The 20,541-nt window shown below is 39.8% G+C and overlaps 1 protein-coding gene across 2 annotated transcripts in view; it reads left to right on the top strand.

The window, feature by feature from the left end:
* The window catches only part of LOC307100871 (uncharacterized protein C12orf50 homolog), a gene marked incomplete at both ends in the record, with an annotated part of 37,680 nt that extends 17,613 nt beyond the window's left edge, over window positions 1-20,067 (top strand). Inside the window, 9 exons of one of the 2 annotated variants that reach the window (XM_079773500.1) lie at window positions 969-1,046; window positions 1,128-1,241; window positions 3,535-3,645; window positions 6,868-6,963; window positions 8,467-8,583; window positions 10,011-10,115; window positions 10,346-10,549; window positions 11,530-11,622; window positions 20,042-20,067. In XM_079773500.1, coding sequence (XP_079629626.1) covers window positions 969-1,046; window positions 1,128-1,241; window positions 3,535-3,645; window positions 6,868-6,963; window positions 8,467-8,583; window positions 10,011-10,115; window positions 10,346-10,549; window positions 11,530-11,622; window positions 20,042-20,067 — 944 coding nt within the window. The remainder of the gene's footprint in view (window positions 1-968; window positions 1,047-1,127; window positions 1,242-3,534; window positions 3,646-6,867; window positions 6,964-8,466; window positions 8,584-10,010; window positions 10,116-10,345; window positions 10,550-11,529; window positions 11,623-20,041) is intronic. The other variant, XM_079773501.1, reaches the window with a different exon arrangement.
* Between the last annotated feature and the right edge of the window lie 474 nt (window positions 20,068-20,541).

Raw genomic sequence — 20,541 nt, 5'->3', positions numbered from 1 at the left:
GGATATTAATCACTTACTTTAAGAGTTTTCACTGCTCATTTGCTTAATAAACCTTTTTATTTTTTTAAAATATATTTTTATTGATTTCAGAGAGGAAGGGAGAGGGAGAGAGAGATAGAAACATCAGTGATGAGAGAGAATCATTGATTGGCTGCCTCCTGCACGCCCTGCTCTGGAGATCAAGCCCACAACCTGGGCCTGTGTCCTGACTGGAAATCGAACCGTGACTTCCTGGTTCATGGGTCAATGCTCAACCACTGAGCCACGCCGGCCAGGCTCACTTATTTTACTTATATGTAACTTAGCATTGATATGCCTGTGTCTATCTATTTATCGCATTACATCTATCTGTCTCACATTTAATCCTTAACATTATAGAGATCCATAGAACAGTTTATAATTTATAAAGCCCTATCTTTTGCATTATCCCAAGTAATCCTCACAAAGGTATACTAGTAAACAAGGTTAGAACTCAGTTCCTTTTCATCCTAATCTCTCCTACTCCTCCCATATTATCACAGCACTGGGCTGCCAATATATATGTACAAACAAGATAAACATGCTGAAAAATAGGACAGTATCCCACTGTCTTTGCTTGGAATGTGTCTTTCTGTGAGCTACAGGCCACCCCAGTGTATATTCTGTTTTTGTCGGCTGTAGCTCCATGTCTCCCTTACGCACATCTTCCTCTAAACAAACAGATATGATCTCAGCATGTGAATCTGTAGCTCCAGCTTAAGGCACATAATGTATAATTAGTCATTTTTTTTCTCTTGGCTGATTCTAATATGTGAAAATATAGAAATTAGAAATATTTGCCAGTATACAAATCATTGATTTACAAAATTAAAATAGCAAAATAATAACCTATCCACGAGAACAATGTTTGGGATTTTTCATTTTGGTTAATAAATTTCATATTATTTGGCTTTGGGAAAATTTAATTTAAAAAAATATATATCTTATAGATGCTTCAAGTTTATGGACAAAGACTCCTGAAGAAATTGAAGAAAAAAGAGCAATAAAGGAGATGTGTTATAAATCTGGTAAGCAATCAAACATTTGTGGATTTTCTAGTACTTGATGTGACAAATATACTAACCTTTACTTTTCTTATGGGAGATTAGGTGAATACTACAGGGTTCATACGCCTCCAGATATTTCATCATCGAAAAGCACAGCCTCTACACCAGAAAAAGAGTTAGAAAAGCCTTTGGAAAATGGCAGTGAATTACAAGAAGGTAAGAAATTAAATGGCAGCATTTCAAGGTAATGCTTTAGAGATACTTGGTATGATAGGCTGTGAATTATTTAGTAAGATATACTATAGAGTTAAGTGATAAATAGTACATCAAAATTGAGAGTGCTAAGGAAGTTATTTTATCGTGTGACCTAAATTTAATATAAATAGCTGCTATTAATAGAATTAAGCTTTCCCAAAAGAGCACAAAATGAAGACTTCATGAATACATGGTGACACTATATACTAGTAAACACTTTATAGTATTTCTGTAAATAGTTTGCTTTTATCACTTTATTTCCCTATAAAAATAAATCTCCATGCCAAAAAGGAAATTTGTGAATAAGAAAGGGCAACCTAGCCCTAAAGAAGATCCATACAATGACATTAGTGACAGAACAAGGGCACATTTGTTCATTGAATGAGTGCCTTCTGTGTATCAGACAATTACAGGGGTGATTTAGGCAGATAACTCCAAAGCTGTGACTTTCATGGATCTTATACTTTGGTGAATCTGATTTTGCTGTTGGTGAACATGTTTCCTTTGGCAACATAAGAATATTGTTTTCTGGGTTTAAAACCAAGAACTCAGAGAAAATCCATAAATGCCATACGTTTATATAATTTTCTTGCCACTAGGATGAGCTAAAAAACAATTTTTGCAGCAGTAGGAGAGATCTGAATCCCTTCCTTTCCTAAAAAAATAAAATGAAAAATTTAAAAAGTTGGGAAAGTCTCCAGGATCAAGATGAGTATAGAATAAAGATTAAAGTGCCTGTCTTGGCCCTAGCCGGTTTGGCTCAGTGGATAGAGCCTGGTCCTGTGGACCAAAGTATTCCAAGTTCCTTTCTGGTCAAGGGCACTATCTCGGTTGCAGGTTCCTCCCTGGCCAGGGCCCTGGTCAGGGGCATGCAGGACGCAACCAATCGATGTGTTTCTGTCACATCGGTATTTCTCTCCGTCTTTCCCTATCTCTTCCACTCTCTCTAAAAATCAATGGAAAAATATCCTCAGGTGAGGATTAAAAAATAATGAATGAATGAATAATTAAATAAATGAAAATAGTCTGTCTTGCAAACCATTTAAACACATGGCGCTAGGTGGCAGCAACACACCATCAGATGGCAGAACAATCAGCAAGAACTAGTTGAGGTAGAAGTCATCTAGGAAAGAACAGGATTGCTCACATCACAGATGACTCAGACAAAAAGAATCCCTAAAAACCCCCAAACAATAACAAAACAAAAATAAATAAACCAAGCTAACAAGGAATATTAAAAATGGTAGATAATAAAGACAATTATATGCACTTTGGCTTTATATTATGTTTTGAGAAGCTTTTTATGCCCTTCCCGGTAGCTCAGTGTGCAGGTTCCAGACATGCCAAGATTGCAGGTTCCATCTCCTGTCAAGACACATTCAAGAAGCAACCAGTGATGCACAAAATAAGTGGAACAACAAAGCAATGTTTCTTTTTCTCTCTCTCTCTTAAATCAATCAATAAAAAAAGAAACAAAAAACTTTTTATCTTAAAATAATTTCAGTTAATTCATGAACACTCTTTACACAGATTTCCCCAAATGTTAACATTTTACACATGTGATTTTCTCTTTCTCTCTGTAAATATACACATTGCTATTATTATTTTTGAATTGTTAGTAAGTTTCATTCATGATGCTCGTACATATATCTTACATAACTGGAGTATAAATATCAAATTCAGGAAAAATTTCCTGAATTGTTCCATCAATATCTTTTATAGCAAAATGAAGATTTTCCCCCCTGGTTTAGAATCCAATCATGTGTTTCATTAGATTGTCATATTTCTTTTATTCTGCTCTTAATAGTTTATTTTAGAAGAAAATTGGACATGTATAAGGGAAATGGTGAGAATTGTTTATCACAGTATAATTAGCATTTTTGTCAATAGTAGAGTAATACTTTTTACTCAATTTGTTCATAATGAATAGATATAAACAAATATAACAAAACTCATTTTATAAGAAACATTAAATAATCTAAATACATTATACACACAAGATAATGTTAGATTGCTTAAATTTTTAAAATTGTCGTTATTAATTATCTACATAGGAAAATAAATTTGCTTGACACTTTCCTGATAATTATAAAACGTGCTTAAAATTCATGTAATTTATTGTTCATCATGTCATTATATAAACAATACTTGCATTAATTTTTAGGTTTGTTACTATCATTATAAATTCTATCATAAACTTATGTAAGCACCCAATGGTTCCTGGGGTAATAATTTTTATTTTTTTAATTTCAAGGGGATGGTCTTACAGTTCCAACAAAATTTAGCCTAATTGAAAGGCACGGTGAGGTCAAAGTATCTTTGGATAGGAAATCAAGGACTGACATTGGTGCTTTTGAAAATGGAGGTGAGTTATTTTATTACTGGTTGATCCTCAATATATCTTTATATAATAAATGAGTCTGAATTTTCTTTTATAATTAATTTTGTTTCATCAAAATCATTTGCCATGTTTATTGTTGGCGTTTGGTAAGCTCTTTAAGGCCAGGAACTGCACATAATCAGTTGCCCCAGATGAATCCCTGTAGTAGAATATCTGGCAATTGGTGTGCTCTCTGTAAATATTTGTAAAATAATTGCCTTTATTATGTTTAGACAATTAAATGAGTGGGTGAATGGAGACATGTTTATAAAATTTACATGTGACTGGAAGTTAATGTGCTGGAACAGTGAGCCAAGTTTAACAAGGTAAACTCAAACTGGGATCAACAAGGTCTTGCATTATAACTCAAAATTGATTAAAGACCTAAAAAAATACATTACATAGAAGAAAACATAGGTAGTAAGCTTATGGACCTTAGTCTTAGAGAAGATTTTATGAATTTGAACACAAAGGCAAGGGAAGTAAAGGCAAAAAATAAATGAATAGGATTATATCAAACTAAAAAGCTTCTGCACAGCAAAAGAAGCAGCCAACAAAACAAAAAGACAACCAACCAAATGGAAGAAGACATTTGCAAACAACAGCTCCAACAAGGAGTTAATATCCAAAATATATAAAGAACTTATACTACTTAACACCAAACAAACATTCAATCCAATTAAAAAATGGGCAGAGGACCTGAACAGACACTTCTCCCAAGAAGAGATGCATACCCATGTCCAAGAGAGATGTGAAAAGATGCTCAACTTCACTAGCTATTAGACAAATGCAAATCAAACTACAATGAGATACCACCTCACACCTCTTAGAATGGCTATTATCAATAAGACAAGTGATAGCAAGTGTTAGGTTGTGGACGAAAAGGAAACTTCATTCCCACATTCACTGCTGCCAGTAATGTATACTGTTACAGCCATTATGGAAAACAGAATGGTGGTTCCTCAAAATATTAAGAATAGAGTTACCATATGAGCCAGCAACCCATCTTCTGATTATCTGTCTGAAAAATTTCAAAACATTTATTTGCAGAGATATATGCACCCCTATGTTCATTGCAGTGTTATTCACAGTGGCCAAGACATGGAAACAACCAAAGTGTCCTTCACTAGATGATTGGATAAAGAAAATGTGGTGCATATATACAATGGAATACTAGTTAGCCATAATAAAAGATTAAGTACTGCCATTTGCAACAACATGGATGGATATTGAGAATATCATGCTAAACAAAATAAGCCAGACAGAAAAAATTAAGAAGAATCATGAGATTCCACTTATATCTGTGATGTAAAATTGAAAGCAACAAATGAACAAACAAGAAAAACAAACAAAAACTCATAGACACAGAGAATAGTAGGGTGGTTACCAGAGGGAAGAAGGGGGCGGGGGGTGGGTGTAATCAGTAAAAGGGGTCAAGTAAATGGTGAGAGAAGATGATTTAACTTTGAGAGGTGGGCACACAATTCAATATACAGATGATGTATCATAGAATTGTACACTTGACATCTGCATATTATTAATCAATGTCACCCAGGGAATTTAATTCTAAAAATGTCTTATCTAGAATAATAAAATCATAATATGCTAATTAGATTGGACAGCTGAATGACCTTCCAGACATCATTCTGGATGAAGCCACCATGGCGGGGGCCGAGGCAGAGGTGATTAGAGGCGATGAGGCAGGCAGGTGAGCAGTTAGGGGTGATCAAGCAGGCAGACGAGTGGTTAGGGGCGATGAGGCAGGCAGGCAGAGTGGTTAGGGGTGATCAGGCCAGCAGGCAGGTGATCGGTTAGGAGCCGGCGGTCCCAGATTGCGAGAGCAATGTCCGACTGCCCCGAGGAGTCCTGGATTGTGAGAGGGTGCAGGCTGGGCTGAGGGACCCCCCTGCCCCAATGCACGAATTTCATGCACCAGGCCTCTAGTTAAAGATAAGGAAAAAAAGATCAAGATATTAATGGTAGGTTTTCTTCAATTTGGAAAAGACCTGACATGATACAGATTGTAAGGGAATAATAAATGTTTGTTGCCCACAAGATTTCAAAATGATTCAGTAACATGTGTCATCTAGCAAATAGCTAAGGTAAACCTCACATTGAATTATTAGGCGTAGTATAGGAAGATAAGTATATGTGATAAGTCATTTAAAGTACTCAGACAAGTGTCTGACATATAAAAGAAGGCTCCATAAATGTCGAATATTATTATACTAGTTTCATTGATTTCTGTACAGGGCAGCTCACATTTGGGTATTACCTTTCAAAAAGGTCACTTGAAACACTTATTGTATGTTGAGAAAGGGTGACTTGTGTGGTGAAGCACCTGAAAATTAAGTAATATTTAGTGCAACTGTGGATATTTATCCTGAAAAATAGAAGATTTTTAAGGGAAATAAAAACACCTGCATTCATATATCTGATGATATATGGAAGATAAATTATATTTACTCTATCTCTAAAGGGTGAAAAAAAAGAGGAAATAAAGATTGTTTTTGTTAAAGGCAAATTAATTGTGTTGACTATGTAAATTTTCTTGCAATTATCAGTATGTAAGTGTTCATACTATGTATTCATATACACATATATTTATATACTAGCGTTCCCGTTGCAGGAAAAATCCTGCAATAGGGTTTCCTGCTGCACTCTACCCCGCCCTGCCTGCTCTCCTCCCTTGTCCCCCACCCTGAGTTCTCCGCCAGCCCGCTCTCCTTCCTTCTCCCCTGGCCCTGCCTCTGCTCCTCCCTTCTCCCCCGCCCCGCCTTCTCTGCCAGCCCGCTCTCCTTCCTTCTCCCCCGGCCCCGCCTCCGCTCCTCCCTTCTCCCCCCCCCCCCCCCGGCTTGCTTGCTTCTCTGCAGCTTTGCTCCCTTCTGCAGCTCTTGGCTTCTTTCTATGCTGTCTTGATATGCAAATTAGCCGTCATCTTTGTTGGGGTAATTTGCATATTCGTCCTGATTGGTTGGTGGGCGTGGCTTGGGCGTAGCGAAGGTGCGGTCAATTTGCATATTTGTCTATTATTAGGTAGGATACTAATCTAAACATATGATATATAGTGAGATGGGGATGGTATCATTGAGAATGTGTAAAAAAAGTGGATAAAAGAGATATTATAGAAGTGATAATCCTGTATTGAAAGGTAGTTTTGTAAAGCTTTCTGCCATCATTGCCACTAACAGTAAGGTACTGTCATAGGAGGTGATTGCTACATTCCACAGAGGATCATATTTCTCGGAGTAGATGAAAAGAAAGAGAAAGAAATCACCATGTCGAAATGTTCAAATACTAAAGGTAATAAACCATTTATTATTTTAATCAATTTTAATTTGAATAGATGCGTTAAACATAAAGCTTAATTTTTGTGGAAACCAATATATAATAGCACAGTAATAAATAAAACTTTTTACTAAATACACTAAATAGGGGTCAAGAACCCTAAGATTTCAGTCCTGGCTCTGTCCCTAATTGTTTGAACATGGCACTTTATCTGATTAACCTGAAAAATTAGCCTGTAGGGCTACATAATTTCTAGGAGTCTTGCTAGCTCTAATTGGTTCTCTTAAATGGTAGTACTAAGTCATTTTTAGTTTCTTTTTTCAACTTCAAGCACTCAGTATGACTGAATTTCCTAGAAAGCTTTGTTTCTGACCACTGTGAAGTTTTAATCTCATGATGACTTCCATGACTTCCCCATTTAGTAATTATTGTACCCTCAATATATAATGATGCCCTTACCATGCTTAGAATCTCCCAACTGGTACCTCTCTGTGGGGCAGCTCTCCCAGTCACATTACATATTCTCCATCTAAATATTAAACAACCTCATCTACTGTTTTTCCCCCACTAATAAATGTTCTCAAAATAGGAAAAGGCACTTGTAATCAAATTCAAGGATTGTTAATGGAAAATATATGTAAATCTCTCTTCCTTTGTCAGAGATGAAAAAAATTTTGCCTAATCCATACAAAAAAACAAAACACCCTTCTCAGAAAATACACTTATTACAGTAGCTATTACCCATATATGGCTGTTTATAAGTTAATTAAAATGAGCCCTGGCTGGTGGTGCACAGTAGTTAGAGAGTGGGCCCCGAGCACTGAAGGGTCATGGGTTTGATATCTGGTCCTACTGTGTTGTAGGTCCCATCCCTGGCCAGGGCGCATGCAGGAGGCAACCAATCAATGTGTCTGATATTTTTTTTTCTCTCTCTCCCTCTCTCCCCACTCCCTCCCTCCCTTCCACTCTCTCTAAAAATAAATGGAAAAATATCCTTGGGTGAGGATTAACAACAGCAACAAAAATTAAATAAAACAAAAAACCCCAGCTCTTCAGTTGCACTAGCCATAGTCCAAGTGTTCAATATCCACAAGAGACTAGTGGTTTGGACTATTTTCATCACAGAGGAGAGCTCTGTTGGGTAGTCCTGCTCCAAAGCATAGAACAAATGAAAGTTGTCACATTAAAAATATTTTTGGAATCTCAATTTAAATTGGCACATTTTATGTAAAATTGATAACCTTTTGATTCTTTTGCATGGAGTTATTAAAAATACTGCCACAAATGTTTAATTTACATATTGAAAATAATGGCTGTATTACTGGATTTTTAATGTTTTGTTAGGGACAAATTTGGGGCACTCTAGGCAGTGATTATGAATTGCATTCTAAATATTAGCATACATATGTATATTTTTAAAAGTAGTATGCCCATCATATAATGTTTGAAAAGTGAAATACCAACCGAGACACTTCTTTTACTAATACTGACATTTTATTTTTTAATTTGCTTTAAAAGATAACAAGGAAAGTCCTCATCCAAAGCGTTCCCTAGCTACCCGACTAGCACCTACAACGCATGTATTAAATGCTACTGAGAATATCAGTTTGAAGTGCAGAGAGGACCCCTCTTCAAGTGAGAGCTCTCTTTTTGGCCTTAGATATATTTGTCTTACCATGGATTTGTTTTGCTTACGTGAAATAGAATCTTAAAAAAAGAAATTTAAAAAGGAGGGTTTAAAAATTATTCAGGATTAAGAATTAAAGACAACATTTTTTTTACTAGCTTTGGCAAAGAATTGTGATGTAGGTCCTAGTAAATAATATACTTTCCCACTATTTTAAGTATTAAAATTAATAGTATACTATCTTCTCAGAATATTTATTAGTGTTGCACTTTTAATGTAACCCATAGTGGTATACAATGATAGGTTTTTATTATGTTTTGGGTTATTTTTCTTGATTTGGTTTCTCCTTGCCGTTCAGTACTCTAAGCTACTTTTTGTGATAGAATTAAGGCTCATGACTCTTCCTTTCTGTTTTCTTCCATCCTTTCTCCTTTCCCTTTTTTCATTTATTGAACCCACATGTTATTCTTAAAACCCAGATAGGCACTCAGGGAACTATGATTCTTTACCCTCAAGAAGCTCAGTTTAGTGGTATTTGCTAAAAATATGGTTTCCAAAACCTAGGAGCAGGAGCTTGAGAATAAGGGTGGAGCATGATATTTGCACAGGAGACGGAGAATCAGTTTCATTGAAGGTCTAATGCTTAAGCTGAGGTTGAGAGCAAAAGCAAAGACATTTATCCGTCCACTATAGAGAGCTAACACAATCTACACAGTGCATTTGATCTGTGCATTGCTTACTTGTGACTATTCAGGATCCCTCTACAGAGAAGTAACAAAGAATGTTCTTCTCTACTAAATTATTTTAAGAGTCTGGAGAAATATACCTTAAAAATTTCCAGAAAATTTAGCATGCATATAAAATGTTTGATGAAAAATTATGCAAGTAAGAAGTGAATAATTTAGTAATATTAACACTTATAAATTCTGATTACTTGGTCTGTTTTACCAAACTATCTATACACAAAACTTCTTAAGATCTTAAAAGGATAAGGTAAAATTCTCTAAAAGTATTTTACACTAATCCAACTTCCTCAGAAGTCATAGTTTTGATAAAAAATGTATAAAAAGTTTTATGTTCAAAATAACAATTCTAAAACTACTTGTAATAACATTGTAATGAGATAGACACACAATTATGTTTGGAATGCAATTTTATGTTCTTTAAAAAGAATCCACACATTCCTTTGAAGACAAGCATTTTTCTCTGAGGAATGCTAATTATTGAACATTTTTCTCATGTATTTTCAAGATAGATTTTTTTGGGGTACTTAAAAATAAATCACCCTTTGTTCTGGAAAGCAAAGTATTAGGATGGTGAATTCATTTTTTCTCTTGCTTGACATGTGAATGCACAGATATGTAATTATCACCTACAGTAATTTTCAGATGAAAGCCTCTTTTAAAAAACTGTAAAAATTTGTATCTCCTCTAAGTGAATGATGTCCAGCCGGTGAGGAAGCCTCATTTTAAAGGCGTGAAAAAAAGAAAATGGGTTTATGATGAACCAAAGAACTTTCCTGGCCAAGGAGTGCGGAGAGGTAGAGTGTCTCTATATTTGATATTTCTAAATTGTAATTTGAAAATATATTAAATATCAAACAATATTTTATACCTGAAAATCAAATTACTGCTGTGAAATATGTTATTTTAGGTGTCAACCCAACTCCAATAAACTTAGTTCTTTTAGCTTGCATTGTCTTCCATTGTTATTAATGGGTATGAAACCAGCTCGTTTTTCCCCTCACTCATTCCCCTCTTCCTTTTACAGCACTACAGACCCCAAATCCAAAAAATAAAACTAGTTACCATCGCAGTAATAAAGACAGAAATGCTGAGAATGCATCCTATATCCACGTTCAGAGGGATGCTGTCAGGACTGTCTCTTTAAATGCACCTCCCTGCAGCAGGCCCACACATGGCTTCTACAATAAAGTCAACGCTAACAAGGAACCCAAACTCAATCTCTGTCCAGGTGAGGCTTTTTATTTACTGGTCTGTGGTTTGCTTTCCCATGGAATTTCCTGAGGGTCCAATGAATCTTTGCTGCTACCTACTCCCCTTTTCCTTTTCCAGGCCATCACCACCATCTGAGAAAACCAGTGAAAGGGTTTCTTCCACATGCGGGAGTGCACGTGATTTAAAGGCTATGGAAAAAACTATGTTGGTGCAGATGACTTGGCATTGAAGCTTGCTAGCGATTTGTCTCAGAGCACTGCACTGTTCCCCCGGATAGCTTTATTTCACCCCTGAGGACTGTTTTCAGATGCTTGACATTTCCTTGTTGCACTAACTGCATTGCTCAAGGATCATTTCAGGCCCACGCCTTGGCTTTTCTTTAGACCTTCGTGATTACTTTCTGAAAGGGTTAGTTTGAGGGTTAACTGCAATATTTTTGACAAGCTCTTGTCTCTCCCACCATGCACAGATTGCTTCTAAATCATTTCATCACGACATAGGCAAAAGCATGGTATATGTCAGGAAGTACAAGGCCACAAGGGAGGAGGGAAGAAATCTCTTTTTCTTCCTGTCTCAGACAAATTTTGCTTTTTCAAAGTTGGATTTAACTTTTACCAACCTAAAAAAAGGCCACTCAATTCCCTATAACTGCATGCTTATATTTTCCTATGTGCACAGCCTGATCAGTGGAGTTCTGAACGTTGTGTACTTTGTGAAACATGAAATGACATACTATTTTCTCCTCTAGCTTAGTCTTAAGGGAGACAGTCTTATTTGAGGACCTGGACAGCCAATTAAGAAAATGTGTACCCATGTTCATTGATAACTTAAATCGTCTTAATAAGCTCATTTTGTCCCTGATCCCTTAGCTTTGCAATGGTAACATGAATTAGAGAATAATTATATTCCTGAGATGTTTATAAATTTGAAACACTCCTAGAATATGATTTTAAAGTTATACAATATTTAACTCCAATCTTCTTTTTTTTCTCTCAGATAAATATATGTCAACACCATATAATGGTTCAGCCTGGCGAAAAAGAATTCCTTTTTCAAAAGCATATTCAAAAACTCAGAAGATATATACAGGTAAATTTTTACTAATTTTAATGCATTATACAATTCTAAAAATGAATGACAAGTTTTTAAGCTCAAGGAACATATTTTAGAAAATTTAGAACAATTTCCTGATATATGTGAACATAATTACCTGGAGTTTCATAGATATTTTTCTACTAGCAATTTAATTTTGCTGTGTTTTACTGTGTTCTATTTTGCCTACTTTTATGTGTTATCAAAAATCTTTTGACATATTTCTCTCCTTAGCTACAAACATAGCAGCTGCAGGATTATATAATACTAGAGGCCTGGTGCATGAAAATTCGTGCACTGGGGGGGGGGGGGAGGCAGGTCCCCTCAGCCCAACCTGCCCCCTCTCACAGTCCGGGAGCCCTCAGGGGATGTCCTACTGATGGCTAAGGCCTGCTCTCCATGGAAAGTGGGCCTAAGCTGCAGTCTGGCCTCCCTCTGCGGGAGGCACCTGGGCTGATCAGGGAAAGGCACCCCCCCCCTCCCCATCACCCCGCTGCTGCAGCCACTGCCAGTCACCTCAGCCACCAAGGTGTTTTCATCAACACGGACTCCAGTCCCTTCACCATGAAAAAATGACGAACTTTCTTTAGGCATTTTCAAGATGTCTCTTTCATAGGATATGACCTTCCTTTCTTTCTTTCTTTCTTTCTTTCTTTCTTTCTTTCTTTCTTTCTTTCTTTCTTTCTTCTTTCTTTCTTTTCCTCACCTGAGGGTATTTTTCCATTGATTTTTAGAGAGCATGGAAGAGAGAGGGAAAGACAGAGAGAAACATCAATGTGAGAGGGACACTTCAATTGGTTGCCTCCTGCATGAGCCCTGACCTGGGCCCCGGCCAGGGAGGAGCCTGCAACCTAGGTACATGCCCTTGACTAGAATTGAACCCGGACCCTGCGGTCTGCAGGCCGAGGCTCTAGCCACTGAGCCAAACCAGCTAGGGCAGGATATGACATTTCTTAGCCGCTCCAGCAGCAGAACTTAGTTTTTCCTCCAGGAGTGAGGTGGAAAAACCCTAGATCACCTTCTTAGATTCTTATTACCCAAGTTACCAAGAACACTGAGAGTGACGTACAGGGAGCTTAGCCAATGAGTGGTCAGAAAAGGTGTTTCCTCTGCAGCTCACGCGCAGAGGTGGGACTGCCAGCATGCTGCGGCTGGCAGGCCCTCTTCTCTCCAGGCCTCTTTGCAGCTGCGGTGGCTGGCAGGCCCTGTTCTTTCCAGGCCTGTGCCATCCGTGGCTTGCTTCACCGTGCACGCAGTCCCCTCCCGCCCACCTGTGCACACAGCCTCCTCCTGAGAGGTTGTGACGTTATGGCATCCCAGACAATTTGCATATTACCTCTTTATATATATACTAGTAGCCCATTTGCAGGAAGAATCCTGCAAGCGGCCGCTGCAGCTGTGTGCGCTGCCGCTGCCGCCGCCATTGCAGCCACCACACCTGCACCCCGCGCCGCTCCCGCCCGCCCCGCTCCACCCCACTCCGCCCCGCCCCACCCCACCGCGCTCTGCCCCGCCGCGCCCAGCCCCGCCGCGCCCTGCTCCGCCCCTCTCCACCCCGCCCCACCCCACCACGCTCCGCCCCGCCCGGGCTTTCCCTCTGGCAGCCACCTTGCTTTCCGCTTTTCCTCCCTCTTCCTTCTAAGTTGTCTTCAGTTTTCACTCCTCCCTCCCTCAGCGTATGCAAATTAACCGCCATCTTCGTTGGGTAATTTGCATACTTGCCCTGATTGGCTGGTGGGCGTGGCTTTGGCTGGTGGGCGTGGCTTAGGCATAGCAAAGGTGCAGTCAATTTCCATATTACTATTTTATTAGGTAGGATATATATATATATATATAGATGTTAAGATGCATTCTTTGTTGTACCACAAAGCAATTACATAAAACCATATTTTTGACACAAAGTATTAAAGCCCTACTCTGTCCACTATAGACAAGTATTGGCTGGTGGAGACTTATGGGGCCCCTAAGATACAGTTTCCAGGTCAGGAGGTTCATAATGACTGTGGTCTCCCTTTTGTTGTGTTCTTTTCTCTGGGAAGGGGTGGCATCCTGGGAATCTCCCAGGGTAGAGGCTTATAGACCCAACCTCAGATAGATTTTTTGCTAAAAATCTTGGTGTCTTCTCCTGGCTTATTCTGGGGCTGGCTCAGGAGGTTTGGAAAACAACACAAGGTAAAATGGTTTCAGTTTACTTTTCAGAAAATTGAACATTTCAGAAAAAGTTCTAGATAGGGAATTCCTAGATCAGTAGCCTAGAACGTTCAGAATCAGTAGCCTAGATCTTTTCAGAATCAATAGCCTAGGGCTTTCCAGAATGAACTAGAACTGTGGTCGGCAAACTGCGGCTCACGAGCCACATGCGGCTCTTTGGCCCCTTGATTGTGGCTCTTCCACAAAATACCACGGCCTGGGAGAGTCTATTTTGAAGAAGTGGCGGTGGAAGAAGTTTAAGTTTAAAAAATGTGGCTCTCAAAAGAAATTTCAATCGTTGTACTGTTGATATTTGGCTCTGTTGACTAATGAGTTTGCCGACCACTGAACTAGAACATATCCAGACTAGAAACTGTCCCCTTTCCAAAGTAAATAGCTAGGATCTTCTAAAGCAGTATTTCTCTAAACTCCTTTGAGTGCAGCTATGACACAGTACGCAGACGTGCATGTATATTTATGTACCGGAGTCAGTTTTTCCTTTTTCCCATTTCTTCCCCAAACATATTGTATTGCAAGAAAATTCTGTTGCAGCACAATTTAATTGACTATATTTTCTCTTAATTTTGTGTCAGTTTTTTTACATATGATGGCCCTTAACCTTTTGCACTCGGATGTGGAGTGTGATTCGACACGGTTAGCATTAGAATAAAGGAATCGAGAAAAAAGCAAGCGAGTGCAAAGGGTTAATTTTAGGGGGAAGGAAGTGAAAAGTCAGTGGAAATCCTGGATAAAACCACAGATTGTTAAGTCACACATTTTTCTCCCATGTTTTTCTTGTGGGTGGGAGTTATTTGGAGTATTAAGGGATGTACTTTTCACCCATGCACCTTGCCAGTAACTGCTCTTTTATTCCAGTAGCCTTCTCCCTCCCATGCCAGATAGTTAAACATGAATTGCAGAAGGATTTTGGAGGCGGGGACGATGACTTTAGACCATAAAACATGCACCACCCATGCACAGCAGAGGAAAGGGAATGTAATGGAATGTGAACTGACAAAACCACTTTTCCTTTCAACGCTGGAGAAGCAGCAGGAGACTAGATACAATGTGAAGCCACTCGCTTGTCCCCTTCTTCTTTTCTCCCACCACCTCAGCTATGCCAGGACCCAGGTGTAGAAAGACCAATGATAGAATTTCCCTTAAAGTTTATAAGAACCCGAGCATAAAGCGGATCTGCAGTGCACTTTCCAGATGCAACCTTAGTGGGGAAAGCTTTGAAGAGAATATTTCAATGCCATCTGGTGGTGGGTTTGGGTGCAGGGCAAGCCAGGTCTAACATGAAAGGGTTGGAGACAACTTCTTGAAATTTTCAAACTCCACGTCTGCTTAGGAGAGCATCCCCTATTCCTGTGAGTTTCAATAAGAGTGATTTTCTGGGAGAATGGACAAATGGGTCTACCCAAAGTCTCCTGGCTGGGACTGATAGCATCAGGAAGATACCTTTTTGATTAGGTCCTATTGGAGGGAGGGCTCAGCTGGAATCTCAACAGATTGCTCTGCTATTATTCACCAATCAAACCCTTGTTACTTAAAGTATGATTTGAGGACTGCCAGCAATGACATCACCTAGAAACTTCTTAGAAATGTGGGATGTCCATCTCACACCTGCTGAATCAGAATCTGCATTTAACAAGATCCTCAGGATGCACTATCAAGATTGAGAAACCTTAGTCTGTGTGATTTGGGCCACCATTCATCAGCACATGGTCCAAATCTTGTTGAGACATGAGATTTTTGAAATAGTATTTCTTTCCCCAGTTGTCACAGAAAAGCAAACATTCTTCCCTGTCCCAACCCTAGAAATTAGTATAAGCAGCAGGAAGATGCAGGAGGGAGAAAAACCCTGAGAAAAGAATTTCAAATCTGAATGTGATTGATAAATGTGAATCAATTAATAAATCACTCAATTTGATGAATTTTTTGTGCAAAGTACCAATAAGTTTTACATCAGACAGAATGGGGACTTACTGGTATAGTAAAAAAATCAAAAGCAGTTGTAAAAAATAGTTTTCTTTTATTTATTTATTTATTTATTTATTTATTTATTTATTTATTTAAATAAATCTTTATTGTTCAGATTATTACAGATGTTCCTTTTTCCCCCCTCCCCATAGCTCCCCTCCACTCAGTTCCCACCCCACTCTCTGCCTTTACCACCCCCCCACTGTCCTTATCCATAGATGTATGATTTTTGTCCAGTCTCTTCCTGCATCCCCCATCCCCCTTTCCCCCTGAGAATTGTCAGTCCACTCCCTTTCCATGCCCCTGATCCTATTATATTCACCAGTTTATTCTGTTCATCAGATTTTTTTATTCACTTGATTTTTAGATTCACTTGTTGATAGATATGTATTTGTTGTTCATAATTTTTATCTTTACCTTTTTCTTCTTTCTCTTCTTAAAGAATACCTTTCAGCATTTCATATAATACTGGTTTGGTGGTGATGAACTCCTTTAGCTTTATCTTGTCTGTGAAGCTCTTTATCTGACCTTAAATTCTGAATGATAGAGCTTTGCTGGGTAAAGTAATCTTGTTTGTAGGTTCTTGCTATTCATCACTTTGAATATTTCTTGCCACTCCCTTCTGGCCTTCATAGTTTCTGTTGAGAAATCAGCTGACAGTCGTATGGGTACTCCCTTGTAGGTAACTAACTGTTTTTCTCTTACTGCTTTTAATATTCTCTCTTTGTCTTTTGCTCTTGGCATTTTAATTATGATGTGTCTTGGTGTGGTCCTCTTTGGATTCCTTTTGTTTGGGGTTCTCTGCACTTCCTGGACTTGTAAGTTTATTTCTTTCATCAGGTACGGGAAGTTTTCTGTCATTATTTCTTCAAATAGGTTTTCAATATCTTGCTCTCTCTCTTCTTCTGGCAACCCCATAATTCAGATGTTGGTATGCTTGAAGTTGTCCCAGAGGCTCCTTACATTATCTTCATATTTTTGGATTCTTTTTTCTTTTCCGGTTGGGTGTTTTTTGCTTCTTTGTGTTTCAAATCTTTGACTTGATTCTTGCGATCCTCTAGTCTGCTGTTGGATCTCTGTGTGTTATTCTTTATTTCAGTCAGTGTATGCTTAATTTCTAGTTGGTCCTTTTTCATATCCTCGAGGATCTCACTAAATTTATTGGCCTTTTCTAGAAAATACTTGAAAAACCTTATAACCGTGGTTTTGAACTCTATATCCAGTAGTTTGCTTTCCTCTGTTTCTTTCATTTGTGACCTATTTCTTTGTCTCCGCGTTTTGGCTGCTTCCCTGTGTTGATAGAGTGACCTAGTGTAGTTGGTGTCCTATATGGCTCAGTGGCTCAGCCTCCCCAGTTACCTGAGGGGGATACTCTTGGTGCACTCCTTTGTGGGCTGTGTGCACAGTCTTGTTGTAGTTAAGCCTTGATTGTTGTTGGTATCACTGGGAGGAATTGACCTCCAGGCGAATTGGCTATGAGAATCAGCTGTGTCTATGATGGGAGAAATTCTGTGCTGGAGACACCCTTATGGGGCAAGACTTGCTTCAGTGGGGCTTTGGTGCTCACTGAGTCTGCCCCCTGAGTGTGTCCCTTATGGATCTGAGGAGTTGTAATCTGGATGGTCCCACTCTGACCATTGGGTACACTGGCTCTTGAATCTCCAAGGAGGTGCAAATTTAGCCTCTGCCTGAGGCCACCCCGCAGGAGCTATGGAGAGATCTCCAGATTCCTCTTCTTTGTTTGGGTTTGGAGGTGCTCAGATGAGGCCCAGCTGTGAAGCAATGCAAGCTGCTATGGGGCCTTGGGCCTTCTTTTGGATGTTCTGGGTATCTCTGACTCAGCTGCAGTTTGTTAGGTAATTTTAGATTGCAAAGGGCCAGTCCATTTATATGCAAAAGCCTCTGCACACAGCTTGGGTGTGGCGGGGTCTCAGGTAATCAACAGGGCAGAGCAAATAGCTATGGCTGATCCTCAGCCTTGCCTTAAGAGGCCCCTGTGTCTCAGTGTCCCATGGTAATCGCTGCAAGCACCTCTGAGAGAAAGCTGCCCTCGAGTTCTGCCTGCTGCCAGACAGTCCAGTTTCTCCCCGTATGAGTCTGGGTCCCCATAGTCTTGCCCAGAACTGGAGGTCAGATCAGTTGAGAGCTTGTGTCTCCCTCCAGATTGAGAAAGACAACCACATCCTCAATTGCCAGCCCTTTCCGAGCGTGCATGCCTTTGTACCTCCGTACTTCCGCACCTCCTCTGAGTCTCAGTGTGCTTTTCTCTTTCCTTGTAGTTGTAGAATTTCCACTCAGCCAGCCTTCCTGTGGTTCTGGATGATGTCCATTTTGTCTTTTAGTTGTAGTTTTGAAGTGGTTGTGCGAGGCAGCAATTTCAGGTGTTTACCTATGCCGCCATCTTGGTTTCCACAAAGTTAGTTTTCTTATTTACCCAAGCATTTGTCTGGGGAAGTTGTGAGCCCTAAATTCTTATGTGTTCCAGTTGTTTTCATCGCCATAATAAGAGATAGGAAGATTAGCTTGTGTTTCCTCCCCTGCACCTCCTGCTAGGGCACAGAGGAGTGATTTCAGCATTTCCCAGTGGGCAGATGGACTGTTGGAAACAGGAAGCAGAACACACCAGCTGCCACTAGTCTATTCTTCTAAAAAATATCTGTGTGTCAAGGCCACAGAAATATCAATGGGCAAGAGGAGCCTTTTGGGGAAAATGTCATTGGCTGCTATGAAGATAATGCAATAGGAGAGGAAAATGTGTGTTAGGAATTGAGGAAAGTTGCTGAAGGCATTCAGAGATGTCTTTCTCACTGCTAACTTTCCTTGAGGCCACATGTCCTTTTTGATAGAGACATAGTTGGTGTGGCTGGAGGTACTGACTCCATAGGATGGAACATTCATCCTGCTCATTCTGGCTGCTCCATGGTGCAGCCTTAACCTATATAATAAAAGCCTAATATGCTAAGTGTCCAGTTGACCGGACAGCCTTTCAACCAATCAAAGCATAATCTTATCTAATAAAAAAGAGTAATATGCAAATTGACCATCACTCCAACACACAAGATGGCTGCCCCATGTGGACACAAGATGGCCGCCACAAGATGGCCAGCAGGGGAGGGCAGTTGGGAGGGACCAGGCCTGCAAGAGAGGGCAGTTGGGTGTGATCAAGCCTGCAGGGGAGGGAAGTTAGGGGTGACCACGCCAGCAGAGGAGGGAAATGGGGAGTGACCGGGCCTGCAGGGAAGGGCAGTAGGGGGGGACCCAGGCCTGCAGGGGAGAACAGTTGTGTGGGGGACCAGGCCTGTAGGGGAAGGCAGTTAGGGGTGACCAGGCCTGCAGGGGGAGGGCAGTTAGGGGTAACCAGGCCTTCAGGGGAGGGAAGTTAGGGCAAACAGGCTGGCAGGGGAGCAGTTAGGCATCAATCAGGCTGACAGGGGAGTGGTTAGGGGGTGATTAGGCTGGCAGGCAGAAGCGGTTATGGGAAATCAGGAAGGCAGGCAGGTGAGCAGTTGGGAGCCAGCAGTCCTGGATTGTGAGAGAGATGTCCAACTGCCTGTTTAGGCCCAATCCTACCGGGATTGGGCCTAAACGGGCAGTCGGACATCTCTCGAGGGGTCCCAGATTGGAGAGGGTGCAGACTGGGCTGAGGGACACACACCCCCGTGCATGAATTTCATGCACCGGGCCTCTAGTATGCTAATGATATGCTAAGGCCACTCAACCACTTGCTATGATGTGCACTGACCACCAGAGGGCAGACAGTTGACTGGTAGGTTAGCTTGCTGCTGGGGTCCAGCTGATTGGGACTGAGTATGATGGGCCAGACATGCCCTGGAGCCCTCCCGTGGTCCCTCCCCGGCTGGCCAACCTCTTACGTCCCTCCCCAGCCCCAATTGTACCCTCTCACAATCCGGGACCCCTTTGGGGATGTCAGAGAGCCAGTTTTGGCCCGATCCTGCAGCCCAGGCTGAGGGACCCCACTGGTGCATGAATTCCTGCACCGTGCCTCTAGTATATAGTATTTTTCCATTCCTTCCCAGTCCTCCATCAAAATTCAAAACACTGTAAACTTCAGAAAGAAGTGGAATTAGTTTGAATGGCATTCAGACAATTTATGAATTAAAACAATAGTTTAGTTTTTATTTGTGTTTACATTTATGGTAATTAGCAAAAGACATGCAAAATGTCCGTACTTTAAAGAATGCTGAAAAAAAAAAAATTGAAATATTTTTTTGTGTTTTACTAGAGCCAAGAAGAAATGGGAGCAAGTAAACCTGGAGGTTGAGAGAAGAGAAAAATGAAAAAGAGAAAAGTCCCAGACATCATTTGATTTATAATCAAAAATGAAATTCAAAGAATGAGATATTCAAGTAATCCTACTGTATACTGGTAGCCAAAGATGATAAATGCAAATTCTGAAAATAAGATGCAGGAAGTACATTGTACTCTTTCACAACTGATAAAAATGCAAATTGCAAACAGCTGCCTGCGTATTTATATAGGTCTGGAACTCATTTGATGCATTGCCACAACATTTAATAAAATTTAAAAGTTTGACAATTAAAATCATTCTTTAATTGTAAACTAAGTTAGATTGAACAGATTGAGGAGTAAAATTGTGCCTTTGATGTCTGTTTTGTAATATTCTTATGGAGAAACCTCACATTTTCTTCTTTACCTAGATTTTAAGCTTGGCCTTCAGCTATAATAACAGATATAAAGTGTAAACAAATTCAATGAAGTCCC

Source organism: Cnephaeus nilssonii, assembly GCF_951640355.1.
Source record: "Cnephaeus nilssonii genome assembly, chromosome: 6".
In the NCBI taxonomy this organism is placed as follows: Eukaryota; Metazoa; Chordata; class Mammalia; order Chiroptera; family Vespertilionidae; genus Cnephaeus; species Cnephaeus nilssonii.
Note: the sequence above shows the minus strand (reverse complement) of the source record. Positions and strands in the feature narration are given on the sequence as shown.